The sequence below is a fragment of the Condylura cristata genome, unplaced genomic scaffold, assembly GCF_000260355.1.
Source record: "Condylura cristata isolate star-nosed mole 26May11 unplaced genomic scaffold, ConCri1.0 scaffold00024, whole genome shotgun sequence".
NCBI lineage: Eukaryota > Metazoa > Chordata > Mammalia > Eulipotyphla > Talpidae > Condylura > Condylura cristata.
In genome coordinates this window covers 25,168,795-25,185,984 of record NW_004567125.1, presented here as the reverse complement: position 1 = coordinate 25,185,984, position 17,190 = coordinate 25,168,795, and the positions used below count along the sequence as shown (strand labels likewise).

The window sequence follows — 17,190 nt, the reverse complement described above, 5'->3', positions numbered from 1 at the left end:
CACTCAACTTATCTCCATGTCTCCTGCTGGATGGACATAAGACAAATTTCTATGGTTACGTGTGGGTATGAACCTATCAGTGTATCAATATTGAGCTTCAGAAGATAATGCTAAACTATTTTTTAAGTGGTTCCATCAACTCATGTTCCCCCATGAATAATGAGTAAGCAATTTTGCTATTGCATATTCTCTACTTGAGTTGTATTAATCAAAAGTGGCATAAAGCAGTCATTGTTATGGTCTTGATCTCTACTTCCTGATTCACAACAATGAGACTGGACACCTCCTCACATTTATTGGTCAAATATGCTTCTTTATGTTTTTGTGTCTTTTGCTCACTTTCCTACCACTTTGTCAGTACTTCTGAAGGAGGTATTTACAATCCTATTATACTAATCCTGTTGGCTATGTTAGAATTTTCTGAACTTGTGGCTTTCCTTAAAGCATATTTTGAGTGAACAAATTATCTTTATTTTTTTATCTTAATTTTAACAAAAACAAAGATATCAATCTTTTATTTCAGGGTTAGTGGATTTTGTGTTTTAAGAACCTCTTCCATAATGTCTAGAACTATGCTGTTCCATGTAACTATGGGCAAACAAAATTATTCAATGGAAATTAAGATGTGCTCTGTGTGCAATACACAGTAGATTTTGAAGAGATTATATGAAGAAGAAAATGTAAATTATATCATTAGTATAGTTTTAAACTGACTGCATGTTGAAAATATTTTAGATATAGATAAAATATATCAAAATGTTTACCTTTTCATTTAACTTTTTAAAATGTGTTACTAGAAAATTAAAAATTACATATGTGGCTCACATTGTATTTCTATCAGACAGTACTGTTTAGGTATTCACATATACATTCTAGAAAACAAAACATTTTGAAAATGCTCTGGCATTTAATCCTTAAACATCCTGGAGTTTATTTCTGTATTTGGTTATGAAGAATCCAAATTCAATTATCTCCTGATAGATGACCATTTGTTTTCAATTCCATTTACTATTGATCCAGCATGTCATTATGCTTGTGTAATGCCAGTAAGCGGCATTCAACTTGGAATCTACTCCTGCACTTAGCACCATTCCATTGGTTATGCTGCCAGGCATGACTGCCTTAATTATTGCAGCTTTTACGTCCTGGTATCTATAAAGCAAAACCTCCATTCTGCTCTGCTTCAGAAATTCTGGTTTTTTTTTTTTTACCACAGATCTTCCCTGTGAGTATTTATGAAGTATGGACAGTCTATTAAATTCTACGAGAAACCTTGATTAGAATCACCTTCAAACTATGGATCAACTTGGGGAAACTGTTACCTCTATACTAAGTCCTCCTAGCCATAAATACGATCTGGTCTTTTAAAAAAGTATTTTGAGATACAGTGCTATTTTTTTCCAGAGGGCCTATGTGCCTTCTTGTTGGACTTACTCTGAGTACTTGACAGTATAGCTACTGTAATGTCATCTTCTTTTCAGTTGTCTTCCAATTGTTTTCTTATAATACACACGACTTTTGCTTATTATTATTATTATTTTTAAAGATTTTATTTTATTTGTACATACAGAACTGGGGTACAGGCCAGAGGCTCAGGGGCAGTGAGAGACTTCACCAGAGACAAGAGTGGGGAGCAGAACAGGTAGATCTATGAAGTACACTGCTGAGGGGAGTAGCGGGCGGGTCAGGAGAGGTCTGCCACGCCATGTGGTCACCTGAGGCAGGCGGGGATCGAACTCATGCAGAAGTGGCTTTAGCTTCTCAGTGCTGTGCTTTAACCCACTCGCCACCAGGGAGGGCCATTTTTGCTTATTTTTATTCAGTTACAGCTAAAATTTCTTACTCTCCCTTATCTACAATAATAGGTCCAAAAGATTTTCTGTGTTCCCACATAAAATGACACATTTGGATATGGTTCATCAGAAAGAGAACATAAAAGTTACTGGAAGGACATTTTTCCGTTCTTGTCTACCATTCCAAATTTTGTCTAGCATTCCAGATGGTATACAGACTCGACAATCTCTCAAGGAAAGCTATTTTTTTTTAAATTAAGTGAATTCTCATGAGTCTAGTAAAGCCTGGAATAATTTATACTCAGAACATCGTAAGTATCATGCAACTTAATTTTAATGTTAATTAACTAGGGGAGAACAATGAAGACTTTTCCAGAGATTTTGAAAGACAAAAACAGCAAAATTTTATCCTGATTTAAAAATCATCCAATAAAACATCCAAACTTTCTTTCGTTCAATCACAGAGGTCAAAGTTTTGTTAAAACTAAAGATGAACAATAACAGATGTAAAATCATTTCCAAAAGAGGAGGGGCTTGAGTGAGAAAGCATTCCATAACACAGCTTGGTTAACAGGCCAATGACATGCTGTCTATACGGTGGCAATTTTACTTGGGTATGTAAGAGAGCAGCATGAAACTACTCATTGCATTTTGGTATCAGTCTTCAAATTATACAACTAAATAATAATTCATGCAAGTTTTACCAAGATCAAAAGAAGGGAGAATGTGAAATAAATTCTAGTTACTTAACTTGGGCATGATTATCATTAACCTCTAAAAAGATAAAACTGCAAACATCCAAACTGAAATTGTATTCAATTATATTAAATTAAAAATAAAATTTACCAAAACCCCAATTAAAAAATTTTAAGTATTAAAATTGTATCAGCTATTCATTTTTGTAAATCATTACTCTCATGGCTGAATTTTACTACTTATTTACTGATCACTGCAATTATACCTGCTTTACAAGGTCTTTTAGAATACTGTGAGTTTAATGAAAGGGAAAAAAGTTTAATGGTTTTGTTAAAAAAAGATGATTCATGGTTTCTGATAAGATGGTATAAGCTGTGGAAAAAGTTAAGTGAAACACATCCTACTTTTATTCTTGTTTATTAGGAATATTAGCATTAGTACCTTTCTGTCACCCTCAAGTTACTTACATTAATGTCTCTTTCGTGTATTTCATCTACAATTACATGACTGATTCCTCGAATGCCTGCTTCTAATTTTCTTAGGAGCACACCTTGAAAAGAAAATCAGAACAACTGGAGATGTGTTTCTAAGTTGATTAAAGTGGGAGGTATAGTAAAGTGCAAAGAAACAAATTTTAGACAACTATACTTCTGCATCTGTTTAGTTAAATACTTGCACATTTAGTTACTAAAAAAGTGACATTGTACTTGGTTCAATGAAAGAGGATTAAAAGAGGTACCTCTAGTAACTTAAGCTCATTTCATTATCTCTAAGCTACAGCTAGCAGGCGTTTAACATTCCAACTGCCTATGTTCTATTTAAACAAGTCTGACTGGCTCTTTGATTGTTTCTAGCTATTCTGTGTTATGATCAAGTTCTTCTTAAGGAACGCAGTATAAACCCCAAATGAAACACCAAATAAAAACCAATACTAACCTACAGTACAAAACATTATACTGGCATGAGGGCGGGGAAGTATAGATTCAAATCGAACACTATAGCCACAGCTTTTCCCAGGCTCCTCTCCTCGCTCATACGCAACCCGCTCTGCCACAGAAACAGCACTGATTCTCCTGGGCTGAGACAAGAAAAAAAATGTTGCTGTAAAAGCTACAAAATTACCATTATACTCACATTAGATTTATTACATTATTTTAGTAAATCTGTTCCACTGCCAGTTCATTGACTTAACAATGGAATGTACGGCAGGCACTGAAAATAAATTTCTTCGCCAATGGTCCAAACTGTTAATGATATTCAGAGTGACTTTCCAGTAGGGTGGTGAACGAAGTATAGGTAAAGACCCTGCTCTTCTATCTCACTGCCATATAGTCAAAGGCACATGTTTAGAAAATCACTGAACTGAGCTGTATGGGTATTAAAAAAGAGAGGCACTCAGTAAAAGTCAACCATTATGTGTTCCACTAGCCTGACTACTCTAGTGCAGACTTTAGTTTTACTGAATATTAAGGTGATCAGAGATTACCAAGATTTCAATGTAGATTCAAGGAGAAAGTACTGTGCCTTGTCTGGCTCTAGGCGCAAATACCTCTATATCCAAGACAAAAAGAATTCCCTACATGGTTTAGCTTCAGTGGAGAAAATGGCAATTTTTTAAAATGTTTTTGTTTTTCATTCTTAAGGGTTCTGCCACTTCAGATCCTTGTGTGCCACCAAAGGAGAGCTTAAAAAAGGGAAAGATTTAGGCTTAGTCTGGCCTCTAGGTATTTCACTCTCAAAATGTGTTCAACCTAGACACCCACTTTGTGAAATTGGCTTGCCACTTACCTGAGTTACGACAATATTACAATTTGCTGCTCGGTCACTCTGGATAAACTCATCTAGAATAAACTGAGGAACCTGTGTGGTTTTACCACATCCAGTTGCACCTCGGATAATGACAACTGAGTTTTGACTAACTGCTTCCAGGATTTCACTTTCAAATTTCTTCACAGGCAGTAACTCTCTCTCTTGTAAGATCTGTATTAGGAAAGTTATAACTTAGTAAGATGTCTAACATTAGGAGTTACTGTTATAATCAGCCATTATAAAATGTGCCACGAATATGAAATACATGAAAAAAAGTGTCATTTCTATAAAAATGTAATCCCTTTCCTAGAGGCTTAGTACTCAAAATTTAGTTTTTCACAAACGCATATATATTTCAATAGGAATGGCTCTTTTCACTAAATTTCTGAAAAATCGAGTGGTTTAATCTGTATCTCTGGTTTTCTTCCCTAAGATATGCCTCATATATACTGCCTTTTAAAATTAACACTTTAATTTGAAAAATACTGTAAAACTCTATAATGCCTACTTACTGACACTACGAATTCCTGACCCTTAAATCACAACTAGCTCCAAAGATAACTAGTATTAGCATTTTGGGGGTGTATCTTTGATCTTAATTCCTAGAAAGGTCAAATTTTGTTCACTGTTCTATCCATACCTAGGAAATTCTGAAGCTCTGTGTACCTATGTCTAAATATTTCAGACTTACTGCTTGCAAATCATGATCCTGGTCCAGCTGGTATATTAATTCATTCTTGAGGTCCATGCTTATTTGTTCTGGAGTAGCCTGTAAAATGAAAACTAGTCAAACAAAAGCACATAAAGCTCAGCTTCAAAGTGACTGCACTTTTTATGTAGTTCCTAATCCAATATATTTAAAAGTAAAACAGGATTCTGACTGAAAACAATGTTGTACTCACATAAGCCAGGGGCCCCTCATCAATGTTGCTACTAGTCCAAGGATTCCAATTGGATTGCGGAGGTGACCAAGGAACCACACCCATTTGGTTTTGTCGTTGAGATGGCTCAAAATGAGCCAATTTGCCAAGGTTGAGTACAGCAGGTATAGAAGGGTCATCAGGCTATTTTTAAAAATAAAAAAAGCATACCAGTTGCTTGTCTGAATAGAAAATTTCAATACAAAGGCAAATTAAATAGTTGTATGCTTACTGGGGCTACGATTTCAAGATTTAGCTCCTGAATGGTGTTTTGCAGCTGATGCTCTAAATCTTGAGAGAGGTTAACTTTGTAAGGCTCCACCTATAACGAAAGGATGACCATGAAAAACAAGTAGCATATGAACACTTTTCAAATCTACTGTATCAGGGCTAAGATTATGGTGGCAACGCCAAGTCTACAATATTCGCAAAGGCAGTAACAAGCCAGTTCTCTCATGAAAGAATTACTTCCACAATGACTTATTCATTGCCCACCATCAAAACAGCCATCACACCAGACACAGTGACTGACTAGTAGGGCTATTTCCACTTCCTGAGGTAAGATTCCTAGAAATATAAATTAAACTTAAATTAAAACTAAGTCAAAACTAAATTGAATCCTGTAAGATCCCTCTAAATTATGAATTCTGAAGACTCACTGTCTCTCCTTCTTTCTTCTTTGTAAGTCCAGAGTAAGCTTCAATCACTCCAAGATGGTAGAGCTGTCTGACAAGTGACAGGGCACAGGACTGTGCTGCCAATTTTTTGTTTGATCCATGTTCACGTGCAAAAATTCCTACAATTTAATGTGTGGATTATCAGAAAGATTTATTAAACATATGAGTAAAGAAACATCTAATAAACAACTAGGGACTTGGGACAAAAGTCACCCTAAAATACTGACCATGCCATGGGTTCTACATGCTTTCTCACTCTTAATAACTAACCAAAAGAAGGCAATTTCACAAGTTATCAACTAAATGCCAACCATCTTAATTGTAGGCTGATACTAAGACATATACAAATCGTTTAAAAAGGAAATAACTTTAATTATCATCATTGGCATTAAAGCAGGGGAAGAAAAATCAAAGAGCATGGTTTTTATGTTTGTAAAGAATTGTAAAAATAGGGCCTCCCTGGTGGCGAGATGGGTTTTAAAGCACAGCACTAAGAAGCTATCAACCACTGCAGTACGAGCTTAATCCCCTGCCAAGAAGCTGACCCAAATGGCACAGTAGACCTATTCTGTAATGCCTGCTGCTCCTCTTAGCAGTGTATTTCAGTAAAATCACCTGTTCTGCTCCCCACTCTGTTTCTGGTGAATCCTCTCACCAACCCCCTGCACTGCTGCCTCATCCCAGTTCTATATGCATAAATAAATAAATCTTTTAAAAAAAAAAAACTATAAAAGACAGACCAAAATAATATGTAATGGGTATATTGGGCCCTTTACCCACGTTTGCTATTTCCTGTGGTAAATGAACAGTTATATACCAAAAAATTTTGTGAAATCAGAAGCAGGCTGTATTTGGCTTGAGGTTACAGTTTAGGAGTCCTACCATTAAATTGAAGCTAGCATATTTCCTTAAAGAAAATGCTACAAAAAGCTTCCTTTAGCTTTAGGAGAGATGACATTAAAAAAAGGAAAGGGCACAGAATAAGTAGTCAGCTTAATCTGATGCTCAAAACGATGATCTCAGGTAAGTTATGTGTAGCATTTATCCTCTCCCCTTAACATTCAATCCACTAAAAAATATTTTCTCCTAATAACTCATTTAAAAGTCATTTATTTGATTCTATTAAGAAACTCTTTCCTTATTTTTCAAGAATAATATACCACCTACTTAAATTATGTAAAATTAAGGAGCCCAGGCATTATACCTCTGTGTTTTCATTTCCTTTAAGAAAAACAACCCTAAACTATTCCTTAAATGTTCACTTTTTCTTTTTAAAAGCTTCCCCCCACTTTTTAAAAAAAGATTTATTTATGCATACAGAAATGGGATATAGCCAGAGGTGCAGGGGCAGTGAAAGGATTCACCAGAGACAGAGCAGGGAGCAGAACAGGCAGAGTGACAATGTACATTGCTGAGGGGAGCAGTGGGCGAGCAGGAGAGGTCTGCTGCGTATTGTGGATCACCTCTGGGGTGGGGATCCGCCACAACTTGGCTTAACTTCACAGTTCTATGCTTTAGCCTGCTGCACCACAAGGGAGTGCCCCCCAGCTCACTATTTCTTCTTGATTCCAAGACTCATAAATGTTACCCATCCACCTATGAGCATCTAATCCTAACACCTGATTTATTCCTTTCTAAATATCTACGTATCACCTACAGCTTTTATGTAGAAAGATAAAAAATATTTTAAAGTTCTCTGACACTGGTAAACTCCTCAGTAGCCTATTATATGTTATCCTTTGATTTATTACATTAGAATGATCTTTTTTTCCACAAGCAAAGTGGGCCTTCAATTTACATATAACTAATATTCTAAAATATTAAGACTTTAAGCCTGGCTGAGACTTATCACATACTATTCCCATTAACTAAGGCTACATGTTTGTAGCTTAAGACCTCAGTGTAAATTTTACTCCACTATATAAGACTCAGTTACCAGGGAAGCAGTAACACTTACTTCTGCCAAGCTGCTTGATATAAATGGTCATTTCTGCAATAAAGCTCCTGTAACAACATATGCAAATCAGGTTAAAATTTCATTATTAGAAATTCACTACTAGGAATTACTAAATCTAGAACTCCCAATCAGGCAGACTTTCCAACTGCTTAGGCACAGCACAGCAAAAGATCATTACATTTATCTCTGTTCAACCCTAGAAGAAATAAATTATGTAAACCTCAAATAATACACATGACACAACTCAGCTATATTCAAAGCTGATGTACAAACTGTTCATGTAAGAAATTGGCTGGGTTTTAGATTCTACACTTACTTACTTCTAGTCCAAAAGTTCAAGTCTGAATCACTAAAATACATTCAATAAAGAAGAATATTCCACCTAACTTGGGGCAAAGATATAAAATAGGCCCCAACTCTTTAAATTACAGTTGTGATTATCTTAAGGTTCCTTTGCACTGGCCACCCACAAATGATTTCACTTGGGTCAACTCAGCTAGCACACACACACATACACATGGACATACAAACACTGCGTCTATCCAGAGGTCTCTGGCATTTGCCTGTGGTTGGAAGCAGCCCTTAATAATAAAAAATTTAGCTTACTTATAACCAGGTCCTGGGATACAAAATATTTTGAGCATTAATAGATAAAACTGCTAGCAGTTTTTACAGAATAAACTTAGTGTTTAAAAAGGGAAAAACTGCCCTTTGAAAATTATTTTGATACCTCCACTGCTCAGGTACATTCTAATCTGTACTTTGTGATGTGAATAAAGGTGAGGCTTAAGGAAAAAATAAATACTAAACTCCTTCCTATAACTCTTGTGAACTGACCTTCAGGCACAGCGGCTTCAGTGGTCAAAGGCCACTGGCTTTCAGGGGAACAACATCCACCCTTTCATTAATGACACCGATGCCAGTATGTTTCTCAGCCAGGCTTAAAGTCAGCACTCAATCTCATTCTCCTCCACCTAGGGGGAACAGCAACACCAGAAATCAGTTTACAATCATTTCCCATGTGATTGCTTAGTTCAGCCTAAGCAGCAGCACATGTGTGTATGAACACAGACCTCTGGTGTTGCTGTCTGTTATGCCTTTAATAAAAGACATGCTGTCCTAGCTCCCCCAACTTATCACATCCTGAATTCCTCAATTTTTGTGTATAATATATTGATTATCAAGAAATGTTTACAAGAACAAGAGTCAGGCATATTTAGAGTTGTCTAACTTTCAAAAGTCACCAAGTGCTACTAAGCCCAATTAGTTCAGAAAACCAAAATATTAAGAGAAAAAATTAATAAATGTATTTTTCCTTTACAACCTGAGGTTTTAAAAATAACATCAGGATTCAGCATTGGAGAATTCAGGATTGAACAAAATATTGGGAAGCAGGGGAACCATGCTCTGAACACCACTTTGACTGCAAAAAGTTTCATTTTAGTAATTATGTTAGGGTTACTAGATGAATCCAAAGAGAACATTTTGATTTTCAAGGAAAATATTTTACTGTATTTTTTGAGTGATTTATTTTATATAAGGACAGCAAATCAAATCATACTATAACCTTCCCTCCCTTTCAACAAAAATATAATGTCCCCCAGAAGAGTCTAATCCATATGAGCCTTCCTGGGAGTAATAATCACTACACCCTGGAACGCTCTTGGAAAGAATAGCAAGCAGGCTGAGAAACATACTGTCACTATTACAACCACCTTACTTTACAGTCAGTTTCATAAATTTAACAAAGTAAAATTAGGCTAATTTAACTCACATACAAAGACTCAGGACTCCTAAGAGCTGGCACTTTCAAAGCTAAAGGTAAGTTTGGATCTAGCTGCCATGCCATCTACCTCTGGTACTCTAAGGTAAACAGTCTAACTTGACCTACTACAGAAATAATTATGACTGCCTCTCCAATAGCACAGTAAATACATTCCCCACCTCTGCTTGGACTTGAAATCAATTATGGATTCAGAGTGGACAACCCCCCCACTCTCTGGCTTTGACTCCTGTCTCTCACATTCAAAGGAGATCTTGAAAGTCTAGCAACACAAATGAAATTTGGGCGAACTTCCTATACAGCCAACATCACTCTCAGGAAATGAAACTACAATAAACCACACATTATAAATCAATGACAACTTTCCTTGTGAAAGGCCATTTTACCTTTATTTCACAATTTTCTGTTAGCCCATAAACAAAATAAGACAAAAACAGAACAATGAATATACAAAACCACCCCAACTTACTCTATAAACAAGAGAGTGAAATAAGCAAACCTGTTGTGATCAGGACCCACTTGGGTGTACTTATATTCTCCCTGGATCTTTTCTTTTTGGAAAAACTGATTCAGTCGAGCCTTGGCATTTTCTAAAGTCCAATTTCCATGAAGTCCAGCATTTAAATCCACTTCTTCTGACTCCAGAGTCTATTGAAACAATATTAAAATTAGCTACACTGTACATATTTAAGGTATAGAAATTGATAAGAATACCAGGGAGGGCCCTATTAGCGAATATATTTAAGCTATTCCTAAGAAAGCTTTAAGAAATTTTTGTGCTAGTATTAGCACTTTACATAGATTAAATAGAAAAAAGCATTCTGATATCAAGACATTTTTACTCTTAAGTTCTTATGAAGTTAGTTCTCCCTGAAGTAACTATTTCCTATAAAGCAGATGAGACCTTTTATTACCACCAGGAAAAGTACTGCCTTATTTCATGGGTGATTCTAGTGACTAGATTTAGCGGGTAGCTTAGAGTTAGAGCGTCAGTCATGAAAATAAGTATTCTCATGCACTTAAGACTCACCAAATTACCAATTTGTAAGTATCTTAAACCTTCATGTGAACTAAGTCCTAAATCACATTGCCAGAGATGTAACACAGGGTAGTAGCCTTACTGCTTGTACTTCCTGTTCTTCCTTTCTTGAGTAGTAATCCTTCAAGTTGGCTCCTCGATCCCAGATAGGTCCAGAAACGCCATAGCCAGAAGCTCCAGCTCCAGAATTATTTTCTATTAAAGAAAGAAAATGATTGTTCTGTTGATGAATCAAAATGTTGGAAAATCATAAATATTTGAAAGGTAATTTCTAATTTAGATTTGATACTCCATAATTAGAAATCCAAAATTGAATTTATTTGGAAAGGGGCTAAAATACCAATTATTTAGTTGAAAGTGTTTACATAGGTTTAAATTGCTAATTCTAAGGTTGGTACACAGGCAGAAGCTACTTCACTCATAATGATAACTAATTATCAATCCAGCACACATTCATTACCAATGCAATTTTACTTTTCAAGTTGCTATATGTGCAAGAACTGACTAAAAGAAAAGTTTCTTTGCTAAACATGACTGTCCCTGAAAAAAGTTAACTGCTAGGGATGATGGATATAAGCTAAAAAGGTGTAAGCAAGTAACAAATCTTATAACTAAAATTAATACTATTAACTCTTAAGTTTACTGCAAGCTTTTTGAAAAACCTACAACATTCTAATGAAATGGAAACTACAGTTTTCATTTCAGACACTAAATCTAAGATTTAAGTAATGTGAACAATATCTTAGTTAATCTACCTTAGTGAACACATCAATAAAAGCTTGGTAATAAAAAGAGTTCAGCAGTGGCTTGGATCCATGAAGTAAACAATTTGATAATATATTTAACCAACAATAAGACTCTTTAACCAAATGTTTTAGCCTGTGCAAATCTTGTAGGTATCAAAAATTAGCAAAAGCGAATGACAGTGAGGAGTTAGGCTATACTACTGCTTATAAGAGAAATTAAATGATTAGTGCTATTTGCCAATTTATGAAGGCCTTAGGGTGTTTCTCAATTTAAGTGTTTACTGCAATTCTACTTACTATTCAGGTAAGAGATGATGATCAAGAAAGACTGAATATACTTATCCTCAGTCACATGTACACATTCAACTCCCTTACCTGCCTTCAGAGCCAGATGCGGAGGAAGTGGTCCGCCCATGGTTGTTGGTAAACCACCACCAGTATTTGCTGTGCTTTCAGAAGGTTCAGTAAGTGGGGGTGGAGGGGGTGCTACCTACAAGCAGAAAAGTCAGGACAAAGTCAGTAATTATGCCTTCAGGGGACTGGTAAAGTCTTTCACACTTAAAAGAAGACCCATGTATCACATGTCTTTTCCATAATAATGGCATCTTTGTTTTCAGTAATTCTACAACTATTAAGCTCTCACTTGAGGCAGAAAATAAGAGCAGTAAAAATTCTCCACCTGGAGATTATATATATTACATATAAAATATGTATAGAAACTTTAATTTTCCCATAAAAAATAGAATTTATGCTGTAAAATTTTCACTTACTCCATTTATAATCTTTATAAACATATTCAACATTCAAGAAGTATCAGTTAAGAGTGTTATTCTTAACTGGATTATTCTGGATACTCAGGATAAAACAATGAAGAAATCATGTATATTCCATACTTACAGTGCTATGACTTATATTCTTATTCTATATTCTTATACAATTAGATAATAATAACAACAATAATAATGCTATAAAGAACAATTAAGCAGAGAAGAAAGGCAGGAACTCATTACTAAACTAAAGCAAAGAGAGATCATTACCAAACTAAAGCAAAGAGGGAAAACTCCACTTAGTGCATTAAAGTGACATTTACAAGATAGTAAGAAGCTAACCACACAGTATTTGGCATAAGAAATTTCTAGAGAGAAACAATGTCAAGTACTAAGACAAATTCGAAATATTTTCTGTAATCTATTTCTTTAAACACTAATCTACATGAACTTTTAATGGTTGACTAGTTCATAGTAAGGAAGTTCTATCATAAGACAATGTTATACTGATGGACATTTTTATTACAGCTTTTCTTAATTAATGTTTAATTAATTACAGCTATTCTTATAATGCTTAATTATAAAACATTTCCATAACCCCTTTCTACTTTGGTTTATGACTTTCAGAAAAAATTCATGAATGTGAAATTCCTGGGTTAAAAGGCACAAACATTTGGTAAAGTACCATACTGTATGCAACTCCTACACACAATTAGGGAAACAGTTATACATCTACTTTGCATTTTGTAACATAATTGTAATTCACACGTTCTCTGTCCATTACTCTATCTGGAAATTGTTCTAATTGATTTTTTTTTAAAAAGATTTTTTTCATTTGTGCATACAGAAGTGGGGTACAGGCCAGAGGCTCAGGGACGGCAAGAGGCTTCACCAGAGACAGAGTAGGCAGTAGAACAGGCAGATCGACGAAGTACACTGCTGAGGGGAGCAGCGTGCGAGTCAGGAGAGGTCTGCCACATTATGTGGTCACCTCAGGGGCAGGCAGGAATCGAACTCATGTGGAAGTGGCTTCAGCTGCTCAGTGCTGTGCTTTAACCTGCTGCGCCACCAGGGAGGGCCTGTTCTAATTGATTTTAAGAGTTTAACACTTTAGTGCTATTCACACTGTTATATAAGTTGCAAATAATTTGTTTCTGTAGTCAAACTTAAGTTTCTAGGGCCTTCCTGAGGGCCGAGGGGTTAAGTGTTCAATGATACCACTACGACAGCCAGGAGTTGACCTAAATGGTGCAGCAGACCTCTCCTGTCTTGCATGCTGCTCCTGGTCTGGTCTCATGGTGCCAGTTTCTGTTTTAATGATGCCTCCTTCCCAAACTGTCTAATCTTAGTCCCCATCAAGAGAAGATGAAAAACAAAATTAAGGAGCAGTCATAGAGGCTAGCAATGCATGCCATGGGGTTACCTTTACCTTTTCTGTTAAATGGTACTAATGAAGTACAAGAGTAGAAAAGTTGGAAGGATGGGCCACAAAATCAGAAAACTGGTTCAAACAATGCTGGGAGCTAGAGGTGAGGGGAGAAGTGATCAACATAATTGTTACACCAGCTACAGAACTAAAAATCCTTAGGCCCAAGGTACAGACCCAGTCAAACTGCAGTTAGTGTCACAGGGCACAGACCGGAGGTGAAGATATGGAGATTAAAGGCCATTGTAGAATCTCTAGTCCCTTTCAAATTCTACTACAGTCACACAAAATCAACAGCAAACAAAGCACTCCAGTGAGCCCTTCCCAAAGAGAAGACTGTATCAGTGCAATCTCAGTACTCACACAGGGCAGCAGTCGGGTCTGCCTGGGACCTGTGGCCATGCCAGTGGTTCTCCTCACTGACCTTTTGCAAAACGGCAGAGGCAGCCCTCCTCCCCAGGTTCCTGCCTATGCGGGCCTCTCTTTCTAATAACCCCGTGCATTTCAGGTAGCTCTTTCTGCCCGCTTGTGTCTATCCAAGTGTCTTTTATTATTATTCTCTCACTTTGGTAATAAACCTGCTCTTCTGGATATAACTAATGCCTCTGTGTCATGGAGAAACTCATCTGGGAAACTCACTGATGCCGCTCTGGTGTAACTTTTCCCAAAGGGAACCCAAGGACCTTACTCTCTGAACCCAACATTTTTCAAATGATTTCACTGTAAACGCTACTAAGTGGCAATGCACAATACAATTCCAACAGCGAGAGAAAATGGTAATAACTTGCAAACTCACATTATAAGCAAATAGCCTTTGAGGCAGGAGCCCCTTTTAAAGAGCTCTACTAGCACAGACTATTAATAACAAAAATATATTTTTAATGGCAGACTATTCACATCTATCTGTACTAAAAAAAAAAAAAAACGGAAAGAAAAAATTAAGTTCAAAAGTTTTGAGGCAGACATGTGCTGGCATACTTGAAAACCTGCAAAGTCAGAGCAGCTGGAAGAGAGGAAGTTAAGGGGGAAGAAAAAAATAGGAGTGCACACAGCATTTAACAGGAAAAATCAGAGTAGGTTACAATGCTCGTAAGGCAACGGCTATCTAATAAGACAAAAGTGTATCCCTTCTGGTGTAGTCAAGTACACTGCTATTAGAGGAAACTCCTGTAGATAACAATACATGGTCTAGGGGGAAAAGTACAAAATCCCCACAATTAAGTTGAGAAATTCAGGAAGAAACTTGAAATGAGGAAGGAACAAGGATGGCTGATTAAGACTTTTAAACTGAAGGAAGATCACCTGAAGCATTTAAAACTCCAAGAGAAAGCCTCATCCTTCTGGAATCCTAGAAAGGAAAAAAGCAACCACAAATTCTGTGATGAATTCTAATTATTCAAAATTTTTGAATTACATAATTTTTAGAAAGATTTATTTATTTATGCATAGAAAAACTGGAATACAGGCCAGAGGTGTGGGTGAGAGGACTCACCAAAGACAGAGTGGGGAGCAGAACAGGCAGATCTACTGAAATACACTGCTGAGGGGAGCAGCAGGCAAGACAGGAGAGGTCTGCTGTGCCATGTGGGTCACCTCCCTGGCTGGGATCGAACTTGGGCTGCAGTGGCTGCTGATAGCTTCAGAGTACTGCACTTTAATCCCTTGTGCCCTTGTGCCATTAGGGAGGGACTCGGAGTTACATATATTTAGACAGATTGCAAGCCAGAAAACTGAAGTGAGATCTCAGCAGTTCCTTAAAAGATAATGTTTGTAATTTGAGTCAAATGGTAAACAGTATAACCTCCATAGAAAGGAAGGCTCCAGGTTCTCTACCCCACCCAAGGAGGGTTGAGCTGAGTTGAGAGGGGAAATTATAAAGAAATGCAGAACTAGTAAGAGAAAAGACTTGGAAGAAAAATGTGGAACAAAGACATGAAGAAGTCATACTTGCTTCTCGGTCAGGGATGTGCACCAAGGGCTTGGGGAACATGGAAGGAGACACCTGGAAGAGACGTGTGTGAGAAATCTGTGGGGTAGCTGACAATGGCAGCCTTTATCTGCATTTGTAATCTGATTTTGCTCCTTTCCTACCAGACTTGCCTGGCCCCTTCTGCCTCTTTCCTATGGTTCCCTGCCAGAAGAGCCTTGACCTGTGGCAAGCTTTCCAGTTCTCATAAGGGCCAATTCTGTTTGGCTTGGTATTTTTTCACAAGGGGATGGGCAACTTTGGGTGTTTCACTGGAAAACTGTTACCCTGTCTCTCCTCTCTCTATGTTATGTACACTAATTCTTTTAAAATTCTAGTGATCTTACACACTAAGTATGCTTGTCTTTATGAGGCAGCTAGAACTCAAGAGTATGCAAGTGGGGTGGGGAGAGATCTAAGAATATCCCTCAATCTGCTCACTAAGAAAACCAAATTTAACTGCTTGAAAACCCAATAAAAGCAATATGTTCTGGAGGAATAACATTATTAAAAAATCTCTGCAACACACATAATGTTCAAGATATAATCCCACTGAAAAAGAGGGGAAGGTGATCCAATCTAAAGAGAAAATATAATCAAGAGCCCAACCTCAGATGACAGTGTTACAATTAGTTTTTAAAGCAGTTATTGTAACTGCTTATAAAGGAAATTCACATTCAAATTACGAATATATGCTTGTAGGAAGTAAGATGATTAGAAATGTGACTTGAGAGAAATACGATCTGAAGAATCAAAAGTTGGGAAAGAAGGAAAAGTCTGAGGGACCTCTGTGATAAAGGTTTAGCATATATGTTAACCTAAGATTCCAAAAGGAGAAGAAAAATGAGAACATCTACATCTCCCCAATTTGGTGAAAGACATAAATATATGAATTCAGGAATCTCAGGAAACTCTAAACAGGGTAAGTGCAAAAGCCCTATTTAGTTACACCAAGTCAAACTGCTGGGAAACCAGAGATAGAGAAAACAAGTAAGTGGAAAAACAAACAAACAAACAAAAACCCACAGTGCAAGTGTGTATAAGGAGAAATTACAGTTGACTGCTCTCAGAAAACAATGGAAGATGACAATGAAACATTACAACTGACGGTAGAAAAGAAAACTGGCACTCCAGAATTCTTTACTCAATGTAAAGTTGCCGCCAATGGACATACTACAAAGGAACAGTGGAACTGGATGAAAGACAGAAAGGTCTTAAGATGTGCAACAATTACCAATGATTTAAAAAAATTGAAACTTTATTTGTAAGACCCTTTTTATGCCCAGAAAGAATCTTCAAGATTATGTCTAATTCCTTCTTTGGGCAGGCCAATGTAATCAAAAATCACATAATTACCTAGCGGTATAATTTAGCCAAGTTCCTTGGCTTCTGGGTCAGAGCAGTTAAGGAAAAAAATATGTATTTTTACATTTATAAGTAAGTCTCAGTACAAAATATTTTGTGCTAATGAATTGTTACAACTGTATGGGTACACTCCTAAAGGTTTTATGTAATCTTTTAAGGTCACCTAAGGGATGTATTTAAGCAATAACATCAATCTTTTATAATATTCTCAATTCTTTTTTGAATTTTATGACATTTTCATGTTTT

At 36.5% G+C, this 17,190-nt stretch overlaps 1 protein-coding gene across 2 annotated transcripts in view; it reads right to left on the bottom strand.

Moving 5' to 3' along the window:
* DHX9 (DEAH (Asp-Glu-Ala-His) box helicase 9) overlaps nucleotides 1–17,190 on the bottom strand; it is a 37,261-nt gene that overhangs the window by 15,658 nt on the left and 4,413 nt on the right. The window contains exons 3-14 of one of the 2 annotated variants that reach the window (XM_004688549.2): nucleotides 11,796–11,910; nucleotides 10,757–10,869; nucleotides 10,135–10,283; nucleotides 8,690–8,826; nucleotides 7,853–7,899; nucleotides 5,878–6,014; nucleotides 5,451–5,540; nucleotides 5,201–5,362; nucleotides 4,990–5,067; nucleotides 4,278–4,469; nucleotides 3,426–3,567; nucleotides 2,957–3,039 (exon numbers count right to left, since the gene is read on the bottom strand). In XM_004688549.2, the coding sequence (XP_004688606.1) occupies nucleotides 2,957–3,039; nucleotides 3,426–3,567; nucleotides 4,278–4,469; nucleotides 4,990–5,067; nucleotides 5,201–5,362; nucleotides 5,451–5,540; nucleotides 5,878–6,014; nucleotides 7,853–7,883 (915 nt within the window). In that variant the 5' untranslated portion in view covers nucleotides 7,884–7,899; nucleotides 8,690–8,826; nucleotides 10,135–10,283; nucleotides 10,757–10,869; nucleotides 11,796–11,910. The remainder of the gene's footprint in view (nucleotides 1–2,956; nucleotides 3,040–3,425; nucleotides 3,568–4,277; nucleotides 4,470–4,989; nucleotides 5,068–5,200; nucleotides 5,363–5,450; nucleotides 5,541–5,877; nucleotides 6,015–7,852; nucleotides 7,900–8,689; nucleotides 8,827–10,134; nucleotides 10,284–10,756; nucleotides 10,870–11,795; nucleotides 11,911–17,190) is intronic. The other variant, XM_012729195.1, reaches the window with a different exon arrangement.